The sequence below is a fragment of the Periplaneta americana genome, chromosome 7, assembly GCF_040183065.1.
Source record: "Periplaneta americana isolate PAMFEO1 chromosome 7, P.americana_PAMFEO1_priV1, whole genome shotgun sequence".
In the NCBI taxonomy this organism is placed as follows: domain Eukaryota; kingdom Metazoa; phylum Arthropoda; class Insecta; order Blattodea; family Blattidae; genus Periplaneta; species Periplaneta americana.
The window spans coordinates 186,132,194-186,155,443 of record NC_091123.1 but is presented as its reverse complement, the minus strand read 5'-3'; the positions used below and the strand labels follow the sequence as shown (position 1 = coordinate 186,155,443).

The 23,250-nt window shown below is 36.9% G+C and overlaps 1 protein-coding gene across 5 annotated transcripts in view; it reads right to left on the bottom strand.

Moving 5' to 3' along the window:
• LOC138703836 (protein FAM135A) overlaps positions 1-23,250 on the bottom strand; it is a 320,424-nt gene that overhangs the window by 27,215 nt on the left and 269,959 nt on the right. For 3 of the 5 annotated variants that reach the window (XM_069832052.1, XM_069832056.1, XM_069832055.1), the window contains 5 exons: positions 20,634-20,846; positions 15,564-17,463; positions 6,758-7,003; positions 4,413-4,617; positions 2,394-2,643 (listed from right to left, as the gene is read on the bottom strand). In XM_069832052.1, coding sequence (XP_069688153.1) covers positions 2,394-2,643; positions 4,413-4,617; positions 6,758-7,003; positions 15,564-17,463; positions 20,634-20,846 — 2,814 coding nt within the window. The remainder of the gene's footprint in view (positions 1-2,393; positions 2,644-4,412; positions 4,618-6,757; positions 7,004-15,563; positions 17,464-20,633; positions 20,847-23,250) is intronic. The other 2 variants (XM_069832053.1, XM_069832057.1) reach the window with 1 other exon arrangement.

Genomic DNA, 23,250 nt, shown 5'->3' with positions numbered 1-23,250 from the left:
ACAGGCAGATCGTTTCAAACACGTTACAAAGAACACATGACAGCCATAACAAAATTACAAAACACCTCCACATATGCAGAACATATCACAAATGCTAACCACACCCACAGAGACATCAACACAGACATGGAAATACTACACATCCAACCAAAAAGCCAGAAACTAAACACACTAGAACAATATGAAATATACAGACACACAAAAACACACCCCAACGAAATTCTCAACACACAACTCAACTTCAAAACACACACACTCTTTGACTCTACACTATACCACAGGAACACACCCTCACAGGAAACAGAAGAAGTGGCGCCAAGACCAACAACGACTAGAGATGGGTAAAAAATAACACAACAGTTATTTTGGAACAGTTCCGAGACCGGAACTGTTGCAAAAAAGAACAGTAGGCCGGAACCTCCTGTTCCGACTCCGAGCTGCTCACTTGTCAAGCTGTGGTGGGCCCGCAGTGCTGCGTTGCGCAAGGCATGTTCCGACTCCGAGACAACAGAGAACAGTCGGAAGCCGTTCCGTTGAACAGTGACAGCTCTGACTACACTGTTCTCGTCGTTCTTTATGTAGTACTTGGAACAAGTTGGAACTTGGAACTCTCACGTGGATGGATGAGGAAGCAAGGAAATTGAAATCTCTGCAGTGTGATCATAAGTAATGACACAGAACGAGGTGTGATGCGAAGTTTAAAGTACTACACTTTGGTACAGAGTGTTTCTAACATTTTACTAAGTGTGGGGTTTTAGGTTTCACTAATGCTAATATATCAATATATACAGTAGTTATATATTTTTATTATGTATGAAATTATATTATTATTATTATTATTATTATTATTATTATTATTATTATTATTATTATTATAGCTAAGCATTAAGAAAAGTAAAAATAAAAATTAACGATTTTAATTTTTTTTAATACGTAACGCGGAGAACAAAAATTACATACTACGGTACACGTTTTAAGGGGAATTGGACGTTATCGCATGCAAATTAATGGTAAGAATAGCCTATCTTCAAGCAGTCATAAATGTAATACTATTTATCACAGCTATTTCATTTTTTTAGTGATATATGTATACATATTAAATTTTAAAATGAAAAAGGAATGGTTAATCTAGTTTAAATCTTACCCTTAAATTAATTTTTGAATTTAAACATATGTTTTATATAACTTCACTACATACCTGTGATTAGGTACACTCTATTCACTTATCATAGCACACATTGAATTAAAATTTTGGTCACTTACTGCTAATAGATACTAAAACATACCCTACTAAAATTATTAAAATATCTGTAGTGTTATGGGCATAGGGCTTATACTAATCTTAAATTTTTTTTTAATTTATTGACGGTGATGATTACTATAAGCCCTATGCCCATAATATTACAGATATATGAATAATTTTAGTAGGGTATGTTTTAGTATCTATTACCAGTAAGTGGTCAAATTTTCAATTCAGTATGTGCTATAATAAGTGAATAGAGTGTACCAAATCACAGACATGTAGTGAATTTATAAAAAAAAATTGTGCTTAATTAAAAAAATTAATTTAAGGATACAGATTTACTCTAGAGTCACCATTCTTTTTCATTTTAAAGCTTAATATGTATACACACATAGGTAACAAAAATGAAAGACCTCTGATAAATAGTAGACTATTATATTTATGACTGCTAGAAGATAGGCTATTTTTACCATTATTTTGCATGTGATAATGACCAACTCCCCTTAAATGACATGTTAAATTTTTGAGTTGGTTACCGTATCTACATGACTTTATGTACCAATTAGTGTTGCAATCTGACCTTGTATTCAACAGTTGTTTATCTAATAAACACGAAGCTTCTGTCCGCATACACAGCCAGTTTCCAAACCGATTCGAATGTGCATTGGAATGTCATCTATTGAGAAGCATGTGTGCCATGATGTCATGCCGATAACGTATTTTAAGAGGAGTCCGAGTGATGAGTGCTCCAACGCATGTGCGAGTTGCTTGGGGAAGAGGGAGGGTACCGTACCGCTCTTTGAACGACTCCTCAAATGGAGCGAGAGTCAAAGAGATAACTCGCATCAGTGAACGATTCAGACACATCTCAACTTGTATATTTTTAACTGTTATTTCGGAACTGTTGTTTGGAACATAGTATTTTTCCGGAACCGGAACAGTCGGAACTGTTCCGGGAAAAGAACAACTTCGCCCATCACTAACAACGACCAGTTCTGAAGATGACCCATAAACAGGTCGAAACATGTAAACGAGGTACGTTGAAATTTAACACAGGAAAGTCTCACCATACATATTCCGAAGTGATACAGTGTTAAAAGTTGTGTAATCAAGATGTATGTTAATTGAGGAAGTAGCGCAAGTAACATACCCATATTGACAAGTCCACTGTTGTTGTAGAGAGTGCCGAGGTGGGGTCCAGACAGAGAGAGGAAGGTATGCAGGCGCGGCAGCAGATGCTTCATCTGTGGCCTTGTGATGGCTGAGCGGATAATTATATTGCCCAGTGAGTGGCCTATGAAACTGATCTTGGACGGGTTCAGCCCACATGCCTCCACATGGTATAGGATTTCTGCCACCAGCTTGTCTGTCATGGTGTCGAAGTCTGAGAACGTATCTCCCTGTTGGCACATATACAGAGTGTTACTCGCCTAATTATCAACAGTAATCTCACTAGAGGTCTTGATTTATCTAGAGAAAATCAAAACTCGAGTGGGATTTAATTGACTATTACACGATTAGAAGAAAGTATATGAAGATTAGAAGTAACAAAGTACTCCAATACAATAAAATTTTAATTGGTTTACGAAAATACAACTGTCTTCAAATGTATTATTGTACCATCTTAACATTATGCTAGATGGCAGTAGTGTTTTATGATTTTCTTGTTATCAGTTGTGCCAACTGGAATCTTCATTGAACTCTGTGGACGGTTACTAGCAACGAGTTAAATACTAGTATCTAACTCGTTGGTTACTAGTCAAGAAGGCTTTGTTGATTCAGTTTCATTTTTATTAAAACATTTGCAAATGTAATCTTCATCTTACGATGTTTGGTGACGTATATACGTCCGTTGATGTGACATATTAATGAATTTAAATACTATTATAGTCACAATCATGCCATGGTATGAAAGAAAAATTTCACAACCTCGAGCGGGAATCGAACCTGCGACTTCCTGTTCTCCGGGCAGGCGCTCTACCACTGAGCTATCGAGTTCGTCTCACGTCAAAGGCTCGGAATTATCCTTTCATACTGGCGACTCTGTTATAGAGTACTGTCCATAGCGTCTGATCTAGTCAGCACTGCTTATGGGTTTAAAGAGACTAACAGAGTCGCCAGTATGAAAGGATAATTCCGAGCCTTTGGCGTGAGACGAACTCGATAGCTCAGTGGTAGAGCGCCTGACCGGAGAACAGGAAGTCGCAGGTTCGATTCCCGCTCGAGGTTGTGAAATTTTTCTTTCATACCATGGCATGATTGTGACTATAATAGTATTTAAATTCATTAAAACATTTGCATTCCACTTCAATCATCCGAATCCCAGTAATGAACGTCACTTGACAGATGATTTTCAATAAATCTTAGTATTAAACAATTTCTGATACGTCACTATCCATAATAATATATAGCAGAAACTATAACAAACATAACATAAATAATATAAACAAGTGTTAGAAAAGTTTTAATTAGGGATGATGAAATAAACAAGAAACGTTTTAATTAACGATGATGAAATAAAAAATAAACATGAATAATTTTAAAAGAAACAATTATTGAAAGTACAATTTTCAAATTTGAATGTTTTAGTGGTTGGTGGTTCAGTTGATGTTATATTGGACGTGTGCGTAAAAGAAGTGAACTCGTTGATGTACATGGTGTATCCCTCAACTTATTCAGGGTTTCCGAATGGTGCTCTTCATATATGCTAGTGATCTTTATTAATTCTTGTTCTTGAATGCCAATGCGAGTCATATTTGAAAGTGCTGTGCAACGACTGGAGTGGTTTGTAATGTCCTCTTTTTTGACGTCCAGACCAGTGCAGTTTGAAATGTTGGCAAACAAAGAAACAAATGCTAGGGTAGTGATAAAAATAAACAAATGCTAGGGACGCCATAAAATTGTGCGATAAGCAGCCATGATTGGTTGAAAGACGTCCTTTCGTACAGTTTTATTGGTCAAAAGTAGTGTGACGTAGTAAAAGTGTAATAGTCTACAAAAAACACTACTGTTTATGACTTAAGCTGAGTTAATATTCTTAAACTCACTCACGTGCTTTATTTATCATCTGTCTACTTGTTTCTGTATTCAGCAATATTGACAAAAAAGGTAACAGTATTTATCATGACTGCTGATTACGATAATTAAAACAAGTGGGAGTAGGGGCGGCTACCTGGTTTCGCTCAGACATGAGGAACTCCAAGTTGGCACCAGGAAGCCCCAATTCCAGGTACGTTTTTACCAGGCGGAGATCTGCAGAGTTGCCATCTAGGCCATGAACACACACTATAAGATGCAGACCCTCTGGTGAGAAAATACGGTACTCATCACTGATGTGGAAGTATGGCAGTGTTGACGCCAGTGTAGGGAAGTCACTGTGCAAATAAATTGAAATGATAGTACACTGAATAACATAATTATGAAGCATAAAGTTTCCATGTTGAATCTTTCGTACAATACTTTTAACAGTTGAATATAAATAATTGATTAAATAGCAATCTTACTCGTGTTAATTGTGTAAGCATGTGCGGCTTACAGCTGTTTCGGTGCTTCTTCACACCATCCTCAGAGCTTACTAGATCTCGTCGTCATCTCGAACTTCGCTGCCTGTTGTGTGGGTGCGTTCGATTGTTGAAAAGTGTTGAAATGTGGTGTCAAAGAGTGTGTGTGTTTTAGTGTGTCTGTATATTTCATATTGTTCTAGTGTGTTGAGTTTTTGGTTTTTGGGTTGTATGTGTAGGATTTCCATGTCTGTATTTATGTTATTGTATGTGTGGTTGGCATTAGTTATGTGTTCGGCATGTGTAGATATATTGTGTCCTCTGGTTATTGCTTTAATGTGTTCTTTGTATCGAGTTTGGAATGATCTGCCTGTCTGTCCAATGTAGAAACTGTCGCAACTATTGCAAGTGAGTTTGTATACGCCTGTGTGGTTCTATTTATTTGTTTGTGTTGTTTGTGTGTTGAGATGTCTTTGTAGTGTGTTTTCTGTTCTGTATGCTATATATATATGCCGAACACATAACTAATGCTAACCACACATACAATAATATAAATACAGACATGGAAATCCTACACATACAACCCAAAAACCAAAAACTCAACACACTAGAACAATATGAAATATACAGACACACTAAAACACACCCGAATCAGATTCTCAACACACAGATCAATTTCAGAACACACACACTATTTGACACAACTCTTCATCACACGAACGTACCCACACAACAGGCAGCGAAGTTGAGATGGCGCCAAGACACAGAAGGCTCTGAGGATGGTGTCAAGTAGCACCGAAACAGCTTTAAGCCGCACATGCTTACATAATTAACTTAAGTAAGATCACCATTTAATCAATTATTCATATTCAAGTGTTAAAAGTAGTGTACGAAAGATTCAACATGGATTATCACAGAGTATTTGACTTCTTGCTCTGATGTGTCTGAATATTTATTTCGTAATTTCTGACATATTGTCATTATACACACAGACATAAGATACGACAGAACACTTTAGTGAAGCCCAGTAATTTTTCCATATAAAGTGATCTACAGTGAAACCTCTCCTTACGGACACTCCTCATATACGGACAGATTTTTATGCCCCAACTGAAATAATATAGAAATAATGATAAATTCAACTCTCGTTTATGGACACTCTCAGACACGGACACGGACAGCTGTTTCACAGTCCTAAAGCTTGCTTTACCTCCTGACTGCGGACAGAACTTGGATTTCAAGACCTAATGTGTAAAAAAATGGAAAATTTAGTTTTTAGAACTGTACAGAAATTCCTTAACATGAAAGAAGACAATAAGGGTCTCGTAGGCTACCAATCATTGTCATCTGGAAGCGGGTGGATAAACAGAGTCATAAAATTTAACCTGTCTGATGGGTCCAAGGTTTCCGCGATCATGAAATTGTATTCGACACACGATAGGGTTAGTAGGATTATTCTCTTCCCTTCAATCAGCTCTTCGGATTCGAGAGACATGACACCTGATCGTAAAGGTTAAGTTGAAAAGTATAAATTACAATACTGCATAACTGTAGACCTAGAATAAAATGTCATGGCACAGTACTGTATTTTCCTTTTTCGGTCTTATCTACTGTAGTTCAAAGTTGCAAAGAATTTACTGTAGTACAATATACTGTATTTAGAATTAAAGTACAGTAATACAATTCATTTAAAGCGTGAAGGGATACATAATGCATATTATAAATTTACTGTTAGATTGGGGAGCCTCCCTCCCAATAAAGGACACCTCCCAGATGTGGACAGATTGTTACGTCCCTTCGATGTCCGTAAATGAGAGGTTTCACTGTACCACGTTTACTCTCAATAATAAAATACAGTAATATTAAAAGTTTAGAATTTTTCGACACATGTTTGTTTCAGGAAATGTAACAATTGTTTCAACTTTACAAATCCCCCCCCCCCAAAATAAAACTTGCAAATGTAAAATTTTTTTGAGATCACAATATTTCCTAAACGGAGTCTGTTTGTACATACCTGTATATCATTCCTGTAAAATTCATCTGGCGTTTGAATTCCTCTTTAGATTTGATGAAGCTGAGGGTGTCATCACCAATGGCTTGGACCAGCTTATGACGTAGCTGCTCCTCCCCATCTTTACTGTTATAGCAGTCACATGACAGCTCTCGCTCAGATGTTGCTGGTGTTACAGTGGCCACTGTAGACGACGTCACAGACGGTGAGGTGCCGCTTGGACATACACACTGTTGTCCATCTGCAACTCTGCAAATGAGCAGCAACGTTTATTTGGACTAAAGAATGAAGAAATCTACACAGCTTTCCTGAAATATGAACGGAAGCATGAAATTGCTTTATGAAAAGTCAATTGTATTTACTGATTTAAAAAAGAAGCTTTTGATAGAGTAAATTGCAGCAAATTGTTAAGTATATTAAGAAGTGAACAGATTCCACAGTGAATTATTCAAAATATTTCTACCTTGCAAAAAGTAATTTCAATTTCAGTTAAAACTGAAGATAAGACACCGAAATACAGAGAGATTTTTACTGGTGCCAGGCAAGGATGTGCACTTTCGTATCTTTTATTCAACATACATCGGTCATTTGCAGAATTTGTATAACAAACGACGTCCATCAATTCTTACCCTTCCCATTATTGCATTTATAACGATAGATTTATAAATTCCTAACAGTGATTAGTTTCAATACTAATGTAGTAAACGTCACAAGAATTATTTCCTCCATGTGAAATATTTCACGAGAATAAAATAAAATTCTCATAGTAACAGCTAAAATGCCGTGTCCATACTAGTTAAGTTTTTAAAATGGAGCATGATTATGTCCAGATAAAGGTTTGTTCAATAATGTAATTGAGGAAAAAATCAAAGAAACATTTGATATTATCAAAACTTATTCATTTATGTCTGAGTTTATATTTCCTTAAATATGATTACATAATTACTCCAGTCCAGTAAGTCAGTCAGGTCTGTTACACCATTCTGTTCCTATGGATACAGAGTTGAAAAAAAAATCCCACAGATGTCAGCACAAGCCAGGATGATGCACAAAGAGTAATTTTGATTGTACTGCTATGTTCACCCATTTTGATTTGGCGAGATTCTGTGTGATACTCTTGCTTTGTGTTTTAGTCTAAGCGTGCATTTTTATTCTGTCAGATCTGTTTGTGTTGTATTTTCCACAAATAACAACATATAAAGTCAAGATCAAGAGCACATAATAGTACACGTGTCCAGTAGTTAAGTTGCTATTTTGAAGATTCTTAAGCAAAAGCATTTTAGGTTACCACATGCTTATGTTTGCTTTGTCATGTCTGTTACATCATTCAAAACAGTGCTGTAAAGCAAGGTGAGTGTACAGTGGCTGATTACTATGCCAGAGACATTGCACTACATTAATACATGCAGAATATGCACTAAATAGTACTTTAATTTTGACGTTCTAAATCGTCCATTTGTTATACAAATTTTGCAAATGACCCACATATGAATACAATTATAAGAGAATTCAGGTTTATAAGACATGGTTACAAACCGGAATACATATTTAAATTCAATAGCTTTTGCAGATGATTTGATCTTACTAGCCACCTCAGAAAATAATTTACAAAGGTAAATCTGTAATTTAAAATCAGTAGCAGATAAATACTGCATAGAAATATCCGCGGATAAAACAAGGGAGGGACCCTGTTCCAAGAAAAATGACAAGAGCAAATGAATTGAAGTATCTTGGTTTCAAGCTATAAATTTTGGTGAAACAAGACATTTCAGGGGGAAAAAAATGCATACGCATCATAAATAGGGTAACAGTTAACGAAATCTTCTCTCATCCTACGTCCTATGTTATGGAAGCGAACCCTGGACTTTATGGAAAAGTGATGGGAGCAAAATTACAGCTAGTGAGATGAAGTTCATGCGCCAGACAGCTGGGATCACAAAAGAAATGAAGACATTTTACATGAACTTGAAATGGAACTAGTACTGGAATACATATACGGAGTGTCCCAAATTGATGTATACACTCTTTGAAATACTATTTCACAGCAAAAAAAATGAGATAGAAATACGATTTTTGCGGTTTATGATTCAGAAGGCAGTGGAAAGCATGAAAACATGTTCATCTGTTTATAAAAAAACATGGCGGTGCAATTATCGTTCAATGAATATAAGTGGATACTGAAATGTTATTGGGAAGTGGAGAATGTTGCTGAGGTTCAACGACGTTGGAGGTTTGAATTTGGACCACAACCACCAACAAAGTTAACTCATCACAAGTATCCGAGACAAGTTTGATGTAGTCAGAACGATGTAAAATGTGTTGAAAGGACGGTGCGGAAGAAAGAGAAGTTCCACAGATAACGAGAATACTGATGCAGTCGTGCAGGCTTTTGCACAATCCCCAAAGAAGTCAATGAGGCAATGTTCTCGTGAGATTGGTATCAGCAAATCCACTGTTCATCGAATTTTGCAAGCTCAAAAATGGAAGCCTTACTTTCTGAGACTAGTCCATGCACTAAATGAGGACGACCCAGATAGGCGACTGGAATTTTGTGAGTGGTACTTGAACATGTGTGATGAAAGGGACGATTTTCAAGACTTTAATTATTTGGTCAGATGAAGCCACATTTAAACTTAACGGCACAATTAACCAGCACAATTGTGACTGGGCTAACGAAAACCCACACATTTTTTTCAAGAAAAGGCCGTCAATCTTCCAGGAGTAACAGTATGGTGTGGTTTGTCTTCCAGAGGAATAATTGAGCCATACTTTTTTTTAGTAGGTTATTTTACGACGCTTTATCAACATCTTAGGTTATTTAGCGTCTGAATGAGATGAAGGTGATAATGCCGGTGAAATGAGTCCGGGGTCCAGCACCGAAAATTACCTAGCATTTGCTCATATTGGGTTGAGGGAAAACCTCGGAAAAACTTCAACCAGGTAACTTGCCCCGACCGGGCTTCACTTTCTGAGAAAAAAATTCTTTCTTCAGCAACTCCACAGATAAATTCTATAACAAAACAAAACCATTCAATTCATTTCCCTATGAAAGTGTTATGCCGTATTTTATAGTAATGGCATATAGTTCTTTAAATTTTTTTTTATGTGTAAAGCTGCGAATTGATTCTGAAATTGATGCTGATAGTTAATTTAAGCATCTGAAAAGCAAAGGAAAAATTAAAGTAGTTGATGTACACACAATACTTAGGGATACATAAAAGACAACACAAAGGTATAAAAGTGGCCAAATACAAAGAAAATATTACTGAGAAATAGGCTTCGAGTCTAATTTGAAGGGTGCTTATCAAACTGGAATAAATCAAGCAAAACATAAATAAACATGTAAATCTCAACATTCTATCTCTACATCTTTCATTCACTGACAATGCTAAAACATACAATACAGAATTATATAATACACATACTCTTTTTTTACAGTAAAATTACGATATGATGAAAGTTAATCAATTAAATTAACTTCTTCCAAGTTCATTATGCTGTAGTCCGATATATGTACCGGTAACTTATGACATAAGAGTAAGCAACAAAACGTACACAATCTTTTTTTTATCATCAATATACAGTGCCATTTTTAAGCTGTTCAACATCCTGTGACCAGGCTGTATGAAGGTAGAGACTACCTCTCCACCTAGAAACATATGGCTTTCCTTTTGTTAAGTAAACACATCCAGATTGTACGTTTATGAATTATTCGAATTGAAAGAGCAGAAACCGAGGATTCCCCTTCTGGGTTGTTTTTCCAAGTTGTGCATTCTTGTAATCATTCCCAAATGGGGAAAGAAAATTCTCCTAAAATATTGTAAGTTTGCTCCTAGTATTGTTTTAATAATGTACTGTAATAAGCTAGAATGTGTTACCTGGGTACCACAATATCATAAAATCACCTCTGGTGCCACAATAATTACAAGGGAGGTTAAAGGTTAAAAAGATCAACAACAACAACAATAATAACAAAACAACAATAATAAAAATACTTAAAAAATCCAGATACGTGAAGGAGAAGTCCCCCCCCCCCCCTCACCCTTCTCTACATTTTCATCAGTTCGACCACGGTTCGTAAGGAAAATAGGTGTATGTTTTAAATCAAGTGCATTTCAAGTTCAGATGAACAGCGTCTCGTGACATGGTGCGAAAAACAAGTTGGTGAGTTGTTGACAACCAATTTTTAAAGTGATCGTGCCGAATGTACAATACGTGTTACAACAGCAATGATATATGTACGACACTTATGAGAATACAGAGTCATTAGTAATATCAAGAATATTTTACAAGAAATTTCCCGATATTGCCATTCACAATAGGACCACGATATAAAGAAATATAATTAAAATACAAAGTACCAATTCTATTTTACACAAAAGAATGAAAATTGTTACATAGTGTTTTAACAGAAGATGAATTAGGCAACATAGATTAGTAGTGTTAATTGCCTAATCTATGTTCTTCATAGTTTCATTTTGGAGATGCCGATAAGCTTAATGTTTTACAATGTCAGTTTTTTATTTTCCACCTTTGCTTATCTTATTGTATTTGGATTTATATTAACGTTTTCGATATTCAGTGTGTATCATCTTCAGATATGTATGTCAATATGTGTTGTGAAGACTTAGCCTCTTATTGTGTAGTGGGTTATTCACGTGCGTGTGACCTATCATGATTTCTTAATTTAGCTAAAACTACTATAAATGTACTTGATGCAGTAATTTTAGCTAAATTAAGAAATCATGATAGGTCAGTACTTGATGCAGGTTATTCATAGATTTCAAAAAGGCTTATGACTCGGTTAAGAGGGAAGTATTATATGATATTCTTATTGAATTTGGTATTCCCAAGAAACTAGTTCGATTAATTAAAATGTGTCTCAGTGAAACGTACAGCAGAGTCCGTATAGGTCAGTTTCTATCTGATGCTTTTCCAATTCACTGTGGGCTAAAGCAGGGAGATGCACTATCACCTTTACTTTTTAACTTCGCTCTAGAATATGCCATTAGGAAAGTTCAGGATAACAGAGAGGGTTTGGAATTGAACGGGTTACATCAGCTGCTTGTCTATGCAGATGACGTGAATATGTTAGGAGAAAATACACAAAAGATTAGGGAAAACACGGAAATTTTACTTGAAGCAAGTAGAGCAATCGGTTTGGAAGTAAATCCCGAAAAGACAAAGTATATGATTATGTCTCGTGACCAGAATATTGTACGAAATGGAAATATAAAAATTGGAGATTTATCCTTCGAAGAGGTGGAAAAATTCAAATATCTTGGAGCAACAGTAACAAATATAAATGACACTCGGGAGGAAATTAAACGCAGAATAAATATGGGAAATGCGTGTTATTATTCGGTTGAGACGCTCTTATCATCCAGTCTGCTGTCCAAAAATCTGAAAGTTAGAATTTATAAAACAGTTATATTACCGGTTCTTCTGTATGGTTGTGAAACTTGGACTCTCACTCTGAGAGAGGAACATAGGTTCAGGGTGTTTGAGAATAAGGTGCTAAGGAAAATATTTGGGGCTAAGCGGGATGAAGTTACAGGAGAATGGAGAAAGTTACACAACACAGAACTGCACGCATTGTATTCTTCACCTGACATAATTAGGAACATAAAATCGAGACGTTTGAGATGGGCAGGGCATGTAGCACGTATGGGCGAATCCAGAAATGCATATAGAGTGTTAGTTGGGAGACCGGAGGGAAAAAGACCTTTAGGGAGGCCGAGACGTAGATGGGAGGATAATATTAAAATGGATTTGAGGGAGGTGGGGTATGATGATAGAGACTGGATTAATCTTGCACAGGATAGGGACCGCTGGCGGGCTTATGTGAGGGCGGCAATGAACCTTCGGGTTCCTTAAAAGCCATTTGTAAGTAAGTAAGTACTTGATGCAGTGTGTGGTTGCTTGTTATGATTCTGTTAACATTCTTTCTTTTGAAAGCACACATAGGTAAATAGGAAATTATGTTAAAACCAATATTATGACACATAAATATAAACAAGTAAAATATACACTATAAAACACTGTAAACACTATGGCACTTTTATCATATTGATGATTGGCTGTGTTAGCCTGTTATGTCGTAAAATTGGGTTATTATCGCTGTTTCTTGGTTAAAAAACACTGTCTTTCTGACGCACTTTCACTGATTATCTGTAGTATGGTATTGTATGTTGTTGGAGTTTTTTGTAGGCTTATTGTTTTTTAAAATTTCGTAAAATTTTGTTGTTCATGTTGACTTTTTAACTTATTTAAATTATTCCCGCCAAAACAAACATACACAACAACCACACAGGTCCCACCAATCCCCCCTCCACTTCCTATTCCAGATGACGTACATTAAGGAAATACTGTAATTGAGCCCGCCATTCTAGTCTCAGCCATGCACCACACAGGAACACTCCGACATCAGCTATAATTGTATTTTCCATGTATTAGTTTTACGCGAGATAAATTTCAACTTAACAATAAAACAAAATCGTCTTAATTCAATCTATTAATACAATGTAAATTGTTGCAGACACGCATGGCTGAACTAGATATACGGGACTCAACAAAAATATCTTGTATCATATACGTCTAAGTACTTACATACAGCTACAGCATCAATGATCTTCACAGTAGTCAACACGAACAACAAGATTTTATCTGAGAAAATGTTGTTGTTGTTTTCTAATGCCAGGCATTTGACAATAAAGTCATTTGACCTCTTGCACTCCAATATTTTTCAAAGATATTATCATACCTTCTACTCAACTAATGAATTCTTGTAAACTGAATTAATCAACTTATTAAATATTACATATTTTTGTATATATTTTGACAGGTTTCACATCTCAATGGTGATGTAAAATCTGCGAAAATAATATATGAAATGAAATGAAAATTTTACACGTAGTAAATCTATCACATGGCAGCAACAATTTCACTTTCTTATCTGATGGAAGCCTTGGGTAACCACCAGACCAGTGGATCGACTGAGAATTAAAAGTAGTGTACGAAAGATTCAACGTGGATTCTCATTTGAGTTACGAAAAGCAATTTTTGTTGGCTGACACTGTAATCTTGAATGCAATCAGATGATGTGCAATTAAATAGGAATGTTCGCACAATTTATACTGAAAATGTTAAAAATGGTACTAAATAAATAATTTTATATGAACTAAAATACGATAATTTTCATTATTTTGTCACACAGACTTGAAAATGTCATAATTAAAATATTCTCACTTACCATATCAGTCTAAATTAGTTGTTACAAATGGTTCCAAACGCAATGCTACTGTAAAATGATTTTATATTAATGAATAAATATATCAGTATGGAAATATGTTTACATGGTACTAGATCAGATTTTATGGAATTGAAAACTACTAATATAAAAAAATTTCACAACATTATTTTACATTAATGATTTTGCAGATTGGTACACAATTTAATACTTGACTAGCATGATTCTCTATGTGAATTACGTACATAACACTGGTCAATAAACTTAAACATATTTTTTGTTAAAAGATAAAGAATGGGTTATTCTTATACAATTTTTCGTGCTGATTTCAGATCCGTTTTCAAAATTGTTCTATCACCCAAGGTTCTTGAGTAATTATATGTAATGTACTTCAGACTACTTTAGTATTGATATCTTGTAACATTTTACATAAAATCATATTTATTCACCTAAAATGTGAGCGAAATAGATTTTAGGCTATACTTCGCTTGAGAAACGTCTCTTTTAAGTGTCCAGCAGTAGTCTGACAGAATATTTGGGCTCCAGTTTTCCTAGTAGCACCTTTCTATTCCATAAAAATTCTGATGATGAAGCCGCTCACTACCCGAAGGTTTTGAGGAAAGAAAAAATAGATGAGAATCCAAGAAGTTACTTTGAGAGACACACGACCCCCACCACGTTACAGCTCTGAATCAGCTCGCTGACAAGTTCTCTGTAATCTTCTGATCTATGGTCTAGAAAGTAACAGTCTGTTGAATGATCCTTAGGTTCCCGGCATATTATTGGAACTGGAAAAGGCATATGACGGAATCCTTTTAGCCATCCAGTTAGACTAATACAATTACATGGAGCACAACAGATTTCAATCAGGGACCCAGTTCCTGTTCTCATCTATTTTGCAATCAAAAGAACACTTGTAAGCTCTTAATTAGTGTCATAAAATTCACCTGTGTGCTTTCAAAGTTAATTAACCACAAACGTAAAGAAATTGTTTGTGATTTACACAGTATTTCGAGGTATGTTTCACTTTATAAGATACTTTTACCATACTTAAAATGAGAACAAAGAAAACATAGATTATGAAACAATGATCTAAAGTTATAGGACAATTTTATTGTTAAAGCAATGAAATGAAATATTTGAAATATTTTCTTTCCATTAACATGTTGACTGTATATAGCAATAAAAAGAAATAAATTTTTATAAAATTACAAAAAAAATGGTGGGTGGTAGAAAAATTCTGACTTCATTTTTGGAATCAGCACATGACATTACATAAGAAACAGCAGAAATTATACATTTAACAAAATCAATGTTTACCAGTGTAATTCATATGATCTGTGTATTCAAAAAGTTGTCGCATAATGGGATCAATTAAGGAAAATCTCTAGAGTTTCATTATACAGACCGTAGCTTTAACTTCATACATCCCTAAATATTAACTAAAATAGCTTTGAAGTTATGAGTGTTGTTCACATACATATTTTGTCATCCCAGAAAAAAAAAAGCGAAAACAAATTTTCACTTGAATACGAAGCATGGCAAATAAATAAAACTCACTTGGGTGAAGGTGTTTTCTTGACTTGCTCACTGCTGTCCAGTTTTGGCAAGGTTGAACTATTACTTTGAGACTGAGGGTCTTTCTCTTTTGGAGTCTTTTCTTTCTCTTTATCCCGTTCTCTATCCTTCTCTCTTTCCCTTTCTCTGTCCCTTTCTCTATCTCTTTCTCTTTCTCGCTCTCGCTCACGTTCACGTTCACGTTCTCGTTCACGTTCTCGTTCACGTTCACGGTCACGATCACGATCACGATCACGTTCACGCGTGGCACGAGGACTTGGTTCGATGACCGGCTTCCTCTCCACTTCCTTCACGCTTTCATACACGTGATACAAGAGATTGTCTATGGGAGCTGGAGGAGAAACCTTCGGTTTGGGTTTTGGTGCCACCAGAGGTATCGTGGGTCTAGGCGGTGGTACAGGTGGGTCCCTGAATGGTTCGGGGGGTGGAGGAACATCGCGAAACTGTTTTGGCGGAGGTAATCTCAGTTCCTCGTAAGGATGGTCTATCACTTCCGGTTCTGGCACTGCAGGGGGCGGTTCCACTAACTTCTGCAGCCTGGCTCGGAGCTGTTCACCATTCAACATGCGATGCTGCTGCTGCTGCTGTTGTTGTTTAGAGGCTATCGTCGCAGGATGCCTGTCCACACGCAGCTTGATGCCGAAGTCACTGCCGTCCGGACTGAGCTGGCCGCTGGACATGTCCCCCGAGGTGCGGCGGCTGGAGTTGGAGACCCATCCACTCTGCTCCGAAGTGATGTCCGACAGGGAGGACGACGGAGGGGAAGAGAGGGACTTCCCAGGAGACTGCGACTTGGATTTGACTGTGACAGTCGTCGCCACGGTGAGGGGCTCTGCAAGACTTGACTCCACAGAGATGAGGGCGGGATCGGCTGAACTGTAGAGACCTACTTCCAGTTTGCTGAGCTCTCCTGGGGGAGGAACCGGACCTCCGATGGGAATCAATGGATCTGAGGGGGGCTCGTCTAATGCGGGTTTTGCTACGGGAGGCGGAACAATAAGTGTTGGGGGAGGAGAGACCAGTGGCGCTACGAGGTTTGGCATAGATTCACTGCTGTTGGCACCTATTGAACGCGAACCACCGAGAAGAGCTTCGGAAGACTCACCACCTTGGCACTCGCGCTGAAGCACGGCCACGCTCGGCATAGACATCGTGCTCTGCGAATGCTTCATGGTGGTGTTAGGAGACACTCCTCCGTTGATGGCCTCGCTCAGATTAAACGGTACGCTGGCACTCTGCTCCAGTCGACGATATCCAACTGCCAAAGAGTCCCCCGAGTCGGTGGACGGGGAAGTCCCGGGGCCACCGTTCCCATTTGCAACCTTCAGCTCTAGACGAAGATTATTTTTTAACTTCTCCTTCAGGTTGTTACGAATCGGAATGGGTATGAGGGGTGGGGGGTGGGGAAGGGGAAGGGTGGCCGACGACACTACTGTGGTAGTCATGCTGATTCCAGGCTTCAAGCAGTCCACACTCTTTTCTCGACGGATCTGTGTGGAAGAGGAACGTGCTATGCTGGACATGTGCAGAATACCCAGGGACGGGTTGGGGGCCGACGAAGAGGCGGTTGGCGTGACGGGCTGTGGTTGTGAACGACGAGGGGGCACGAGAGGCCTTGGTATGGTGGCGGGTTCTGTTGCAGAAGTGCCTGTCGTACGTAACTGGTCCAGAGACTTGCTGTGACGAGCAGGGAGCGACGATTTGGTCAGACTATCACTCTCCATTCTTTTACTTCCGTGAAGTAATAAGGTTGCCGTGGCTGACGCAGGGGCATTGTGGCGATGGTGCTGCGAGCGGCGCCCGCTGTGAGGCGCTAGTGTCAGAGTTGCCTTGAGCACGTCCCCTGCGTGAAGAACTCGCTGCTCGTTCACACCCAGCATACCTACAATTTTGTGAAAATAAACAAAATATTGTAAACTAAATGGTACATATTTGAGACTGCATAAAATGTCTAACACGTACTTCACCCAAAAAATAATTCAAGATTCTAATATGAAATTATAATAGGCAAAAACTTTTAAAGTTACTGGTGCTCACGAGCATGACACAATTGTAAAGTTTTAAGTTTTCGTAAAGTTTTATATTTTGTAACAAGTGCTGAAGTGAACATCAAGAGATTCTTTATTCATTTATACTGGCAGAGTTAAGACCATAGGGCCTTCTCTTACACTCTACCAGGTCACAAAGTATACAAGGAGTTAAAATTTAACAAAAAGTTAAAGAACAGAATACTAACATATTACAAAAAAAAATAATAATAATAGCATAATAAAATCAACACTAAACAACATGAAAATAATACCATAATAGAAAAAAAAAGAAAGTAAAATACATTGGAATATAGTGAAAGCAACTCATTTAGTACAAATGGTTAATATGGAAAAACGTAAGGAAGAATATATCAAAATGGAATGTAATAAAATAATAATAAAAAAGAAAAGATATACGAAAATTAAATAAAATTCACGATAAAAAGGCTATGATAATAAATTCATCGGCTGATAAAGAGAACAAAAAGGGGAAAGGAAGGAAAAAGAAATATATAGTCTACATTTTTACAAAACTATCGCAGAGAAAAGGGCTTATAACTGAAAGGAATCTAATTCAAAAAGTGCAATTTTAATTTATTTTTGAAACTAGACAATGTCCGACAGTCTCTGACATGTTGTGGTAGAGAGTTCCAGAGATGAGCTGCAGAGACCGTGAAAGATGAAGAGTAGAAGGATGTTCTGTGTTTAGGAATGGAGAGTGTGATATAGTGTTGTGAGCGAGTATCTATTTCGTGATATGAGGACAAATGTTGAAAACGAGAAGCTAGGTAGCTAGGGTTAGAGGTTTGAAGAATACTGAAGAGTAAAGTGAGAGAGTGAATAGTTCTTCGCTCTTTGAGACGGGCCCAGGGCAGCATATTTAGTGAAGGTGAGATACGGTCAGATCTACGGACGTTGCAAATAAATCGAACACGCTGTAGTCTGTCTGTCAGTCTCATGTTAAGGTCAGTGTAGAGAGTGTCTCAGTAATCAAAATGAGGCATCAAGAGCGACAGCACTAAATTCTTCTTGAGAACCAACGGAAGGAAATTTCGAATTCTTTTTAGTGTGTGAATTTTCATAAAAATTATTGTACATATGTGTGTGATTTGAGTATTCCAACTTAAGTTTCTGTCCATATAAATTCCTGTGTCCTAGAGACACAGATATTTAAAATTATCAGTTTACTGCCAGTATTAGTTAACATTTCCATATAGATAAAATAATTCCGGTGTGATTGTGCAAATAACATTTATGTGCAAATAATTATCTTTCTTAAATAAAATGTATGCAACTTGTTCATCTTTCTAACCATGCTATATTTGTTCTGTAGGTCTGTCTCGGGACTGTGGTAGGAGGAATAATGATGATAATGGTGAGGAGAAACAGGAGAACTCCAAGAAAAAACCTCTAAGCGACCGTTTTTCACCACAAATTCCACCCTGATCCAGACAGGAATCTAACCTGGATCACCACAGTGAAAAGCAGAGCGATTAACCATTCGACCAAAAGTTCACTCAGATTCGCGAGTGCAGTGGGAGAGAGATGATAACCTCAACAGTAGTTATGTAGAATAAAGGGCATTCTGTTTAAAGCTTTCTATCATAAACAGTTTGTCTTAATGTTACTTCCCACCTGCAATATCCCTGTACGGGCTATTCCATCTCAAATCGATCGAAATATAGAGAAAATTGACCTTGCAATTTTTAAATACAATGAAACTTTTTTTGTACGTAGAGAACTGTGATACAATGCTTTGTGCAAAGTTTGAGGCATCAGAACTTCATAGTGTTCAAATTAAAAATATTTAAATTTATCGTATTTTCATAAAATTAGCAACTTTAAACTGTTGCAGCTCCGAAACCCTTTCACCCAATGATCAAAATCATGGTTTATTTTGATTCTAAGAAATTAAAGTTTATATTGACATATAAACAGATTTTTTTAATTTTTTATGGAAATGAAGAAATTTAGATTTTTCCTCATTAAGACGCCTTTGGCTAGGAAAAAATATTTTAAAAATATATAGTTAGATTCCGCATTGAAAGTACAAATAAACATATATTTTTACTTATGGTATATTGATAAGAAAGTATTGAAAATATCAAATAAAGAAAATAAATAGTACGCGCGTGAACTAACCAGCTGACTGTGAGGCGGGAGTTAGCCGAGGTAAGCAAGGCCAGGAGACAAACATGTGATGTTTCGTCTAGTAGCGCATAGCTGGGCTAGCCTTATCACAAGTTTTCATAAACACAGGAGTAAAATGACGCCTAACGCTCGCTTATCTTCAGCTCTCAGCCAGTGCGTGCGGTACTGCGCCGTTCAAGTCTAGGCGTGTGAAAATAATCTATTTAATACCCTCGAAACTTATTGCCGAGCCACTAAGCAAACAATGCCGAATTCCTCTTGATAATGCAAGGTTTTTTCTCAATATTTTTTACATTTTTAGAAATGGGCAAAAAGCCTAAAAGTAAGTAAAATCAGATTATCTGTCTCTCTGTATACAATAAAAATGAGGATTACTTCTTAACATAACCTACCAAATGTCAGCTTCAAAATGAGCTCTCGTTCAATGTTCTGCAGTAAATGGTTCCAGAGTTCTGAGCGCTGAAAGAGGCTTGTTTTCATAAAATATGCTAAATTTGTCGCTCAATAGTATGAAAACCGTTTGACTTTCGATAGTATATTTTTGAAAATGCACTCTCCTCAGCACCTTGTATAAATAGGGAAAAAATTAGAGTATTAAAAAAATTCGAGGTTTTTTACTGATCGATTTCATATGGAATAGCCCGTATGGAAAAGTTATGACATGAACAACACTCTATTAGGGGCAATCAAAGGCGTCCATCTAATTCGTCCTTTGGCAGAACCATCTCTGAGAGCATTCTATCTTTAAAACAAAACACTGACCCTGTTAAGATAAATGAACAAGAGATCCATTGTGAGCCAAACATCTTTGTTGCTGCAGGCGGTATTCATTAAGTTCTATACAAAAGTAGATCACTACATTTCTACTTACCTAAAGACATTGGTATGGACGCCTGTCGACCAGAGCCTGGTTTAGGCAGGGGCTGCGAGGATGAAGGTGTGTTGGCGTTGGACCGCATTGATGCTGGGATTTTGTGTGAGCGTGATTCTAAGATGGCAGCAATACCACAACTGCAGTCTTCCTGAGGTGGTAACGAAGTTCGGCTTTCCGTCTTAGCGTCTGCAGAACTGCTTAGGAAAGGATCTGATACAAAGTACAATTTATTTTGCACATATACATAATATTTGCGAAGCTGACAAACATCATATTCTACTGTTAAGAAATATTCAAGGAAATTTTAATCGTAATGACGTCAGATTCATGACCACAAAACAATGACGATACAAATGCAAATCAAGATTTCAGATATAACTCCCTGTAAAGTTGATTTGAATAATTTGAAATTGGATCGGTGTCGGGTAGAGTTCCCGGGTAGCTCAGTTGGTAGAGCGTTGGTACGTTAAACCAAAGGTCCCGAGTTCGATGCCCGGCCCCGGAACAATTTTTCCCTTAAAATTATTCAATGGCAATAGAACTTTGTAGCTAGCTCTATGTGCAGAAGAACGAGAAAATTTCCGTTTGCTGGACAAGCCATATAACGGATTTCTTGGGAAATTTTCAAAGCAATATTCAATATCATTCAATGTTTCTTCTATCAAAAAACCCCATTTTTTTCTCTGCTTCTTACTGTTGTTACAAGTTATCTTGAACTTTCTGAGCAGGGACAGAAGGGCAAAGGGAAGGGAGCGTGTAACGTGGGTGGAGCCAACTGAGTTGTTTGCGCATGCTCCGCAGCATAATCTCTTGTCAAGAAACATTGAACTATTTCCTTCACTGCGTACCAGTAGTGTTAACAGTTCGCTGATTCAGTGCTTAACAAACAGTTCCATTGCGTGAATGATAAACTGGCCTGTACATACACAAACATTGATGAGGAATTTCTAATTACAGTAAAACCACAGTCTAGTATATACAATCACGAAGCTCAATACGTAGTAAATATGCATCCATGGATAATTGCTAACCACTAGGATCGCTAATATCTCCTCATCACAGACAATGCAAAATAGTACCTGCACAGTCTGTTAAATGTTACGTTTTATTTAACAACTGCAGAGGTTATATCAGCGTCGCCAGATGTGCCAGAATTTTGTCCCACAGGAGTTCTTTTACATGCCAGTAAATCTACTGACATGAGCCTGTCGCATTTAAGCACACTTAAATGCCATCGACCTGGCCCGGGATCGAACCCGCAACCTTGGGCATAGAAGGCCAGCGCTATACCAAATTGCCAACCAGGTCGACCACAGTCTGTTGTTCCTAGCACTCTCATAAACTCAAGCTTCATGACTGTATATACTAGACTATGGTAAAACCCCATTTTAACGTTCCCGTTTTTAGGGAATAATCTGTTAAGTCCCAGCCAAATTACCATAAGAACAATGTAATTAATTCCAGCTTAGGAAATCCGGTTTAAGGAAAATCCTGCTTTTAAGGAATACTTTTCAAGTGGATTTTATATCAATAAAGTCTCATATATCAACTCGACTTCAAATAATCAATACTACCAGCATGTTCAATAGTGCATCTCAATCAATAGCATCATCCTTCATCGTTCTTTGTGATCTTGCTTTGTTCTCGTGAGTTGTGTGGATCCTGTTTCCAAGTTTTTGTTTTTGTTTGTTAAATTATTATTTTTATGCATTGTTATAATGGCGACTAAATGGAAGAAATTAACTAACAGATAGAAAGTGAAAATAATAAGGGATGTCGAGTCTAAACCTAAATATCAAGGTTTGTGGGGAATAATGAATAAGAAAGAAGAAATTTTCAATGCAGAGTTTCAGTGTCGTTTGGATTCGACCAAAAGGAAAAACATTCGTCCCTCACCATTTGAAGAGTTAGAAAATGTTATAAAGAAATTTATTGTAAATAATAATTAGGTCTATTACAATGATTATAGTGTTTCGTATACAGGGTTACGTAAAAGTCCCGCACCGCCTAAATAACTTTTGAAGTATACGGTTCAGTGACATGAAACTTGGTATGTGAGGATAACCATATACTAAGAACTCAATAATGGTATTACCGATTTTTTTCTACTTCCGGTTTAACCGGAAGTAACTCCAACTCTCTTATTTTAAATGGAACACCCAATATATTATTTTATTTTTGAATAGTACTCATTAAGAGCTTTTCAAAAATTACCCACACTGGATACTTCTGTACAAATTCAGTGTTACTAAATCAAGGAAATAGAAAAGTGTATCGAATATTAAAATAATAAAATACTTCTTCCTTAACAAAAACAAAACAAAGCTAGTTCACCTTCTAAATTATGTGTTCAAATTGGTAGCCCTCAGCCGCTTTACAATGTGTCACTCGATCATAGAAACCATTTAAGGAATGAATTTAACCAGGCTTTAGGAATATCTTGCACCACTTCCATTTTTATTTAGCAACACTGAATTTGTACAGAAGTATCAAGTGTGGGTACTTTTTGAAAAGCTCTTAATGAGCTTTATTCAAAAATAAAAAATATATATATATTGGGTGTTCCATTTAAAATAAGAGAGTTGGAGTTACTTCCGGTTAAACTTAAACCGGA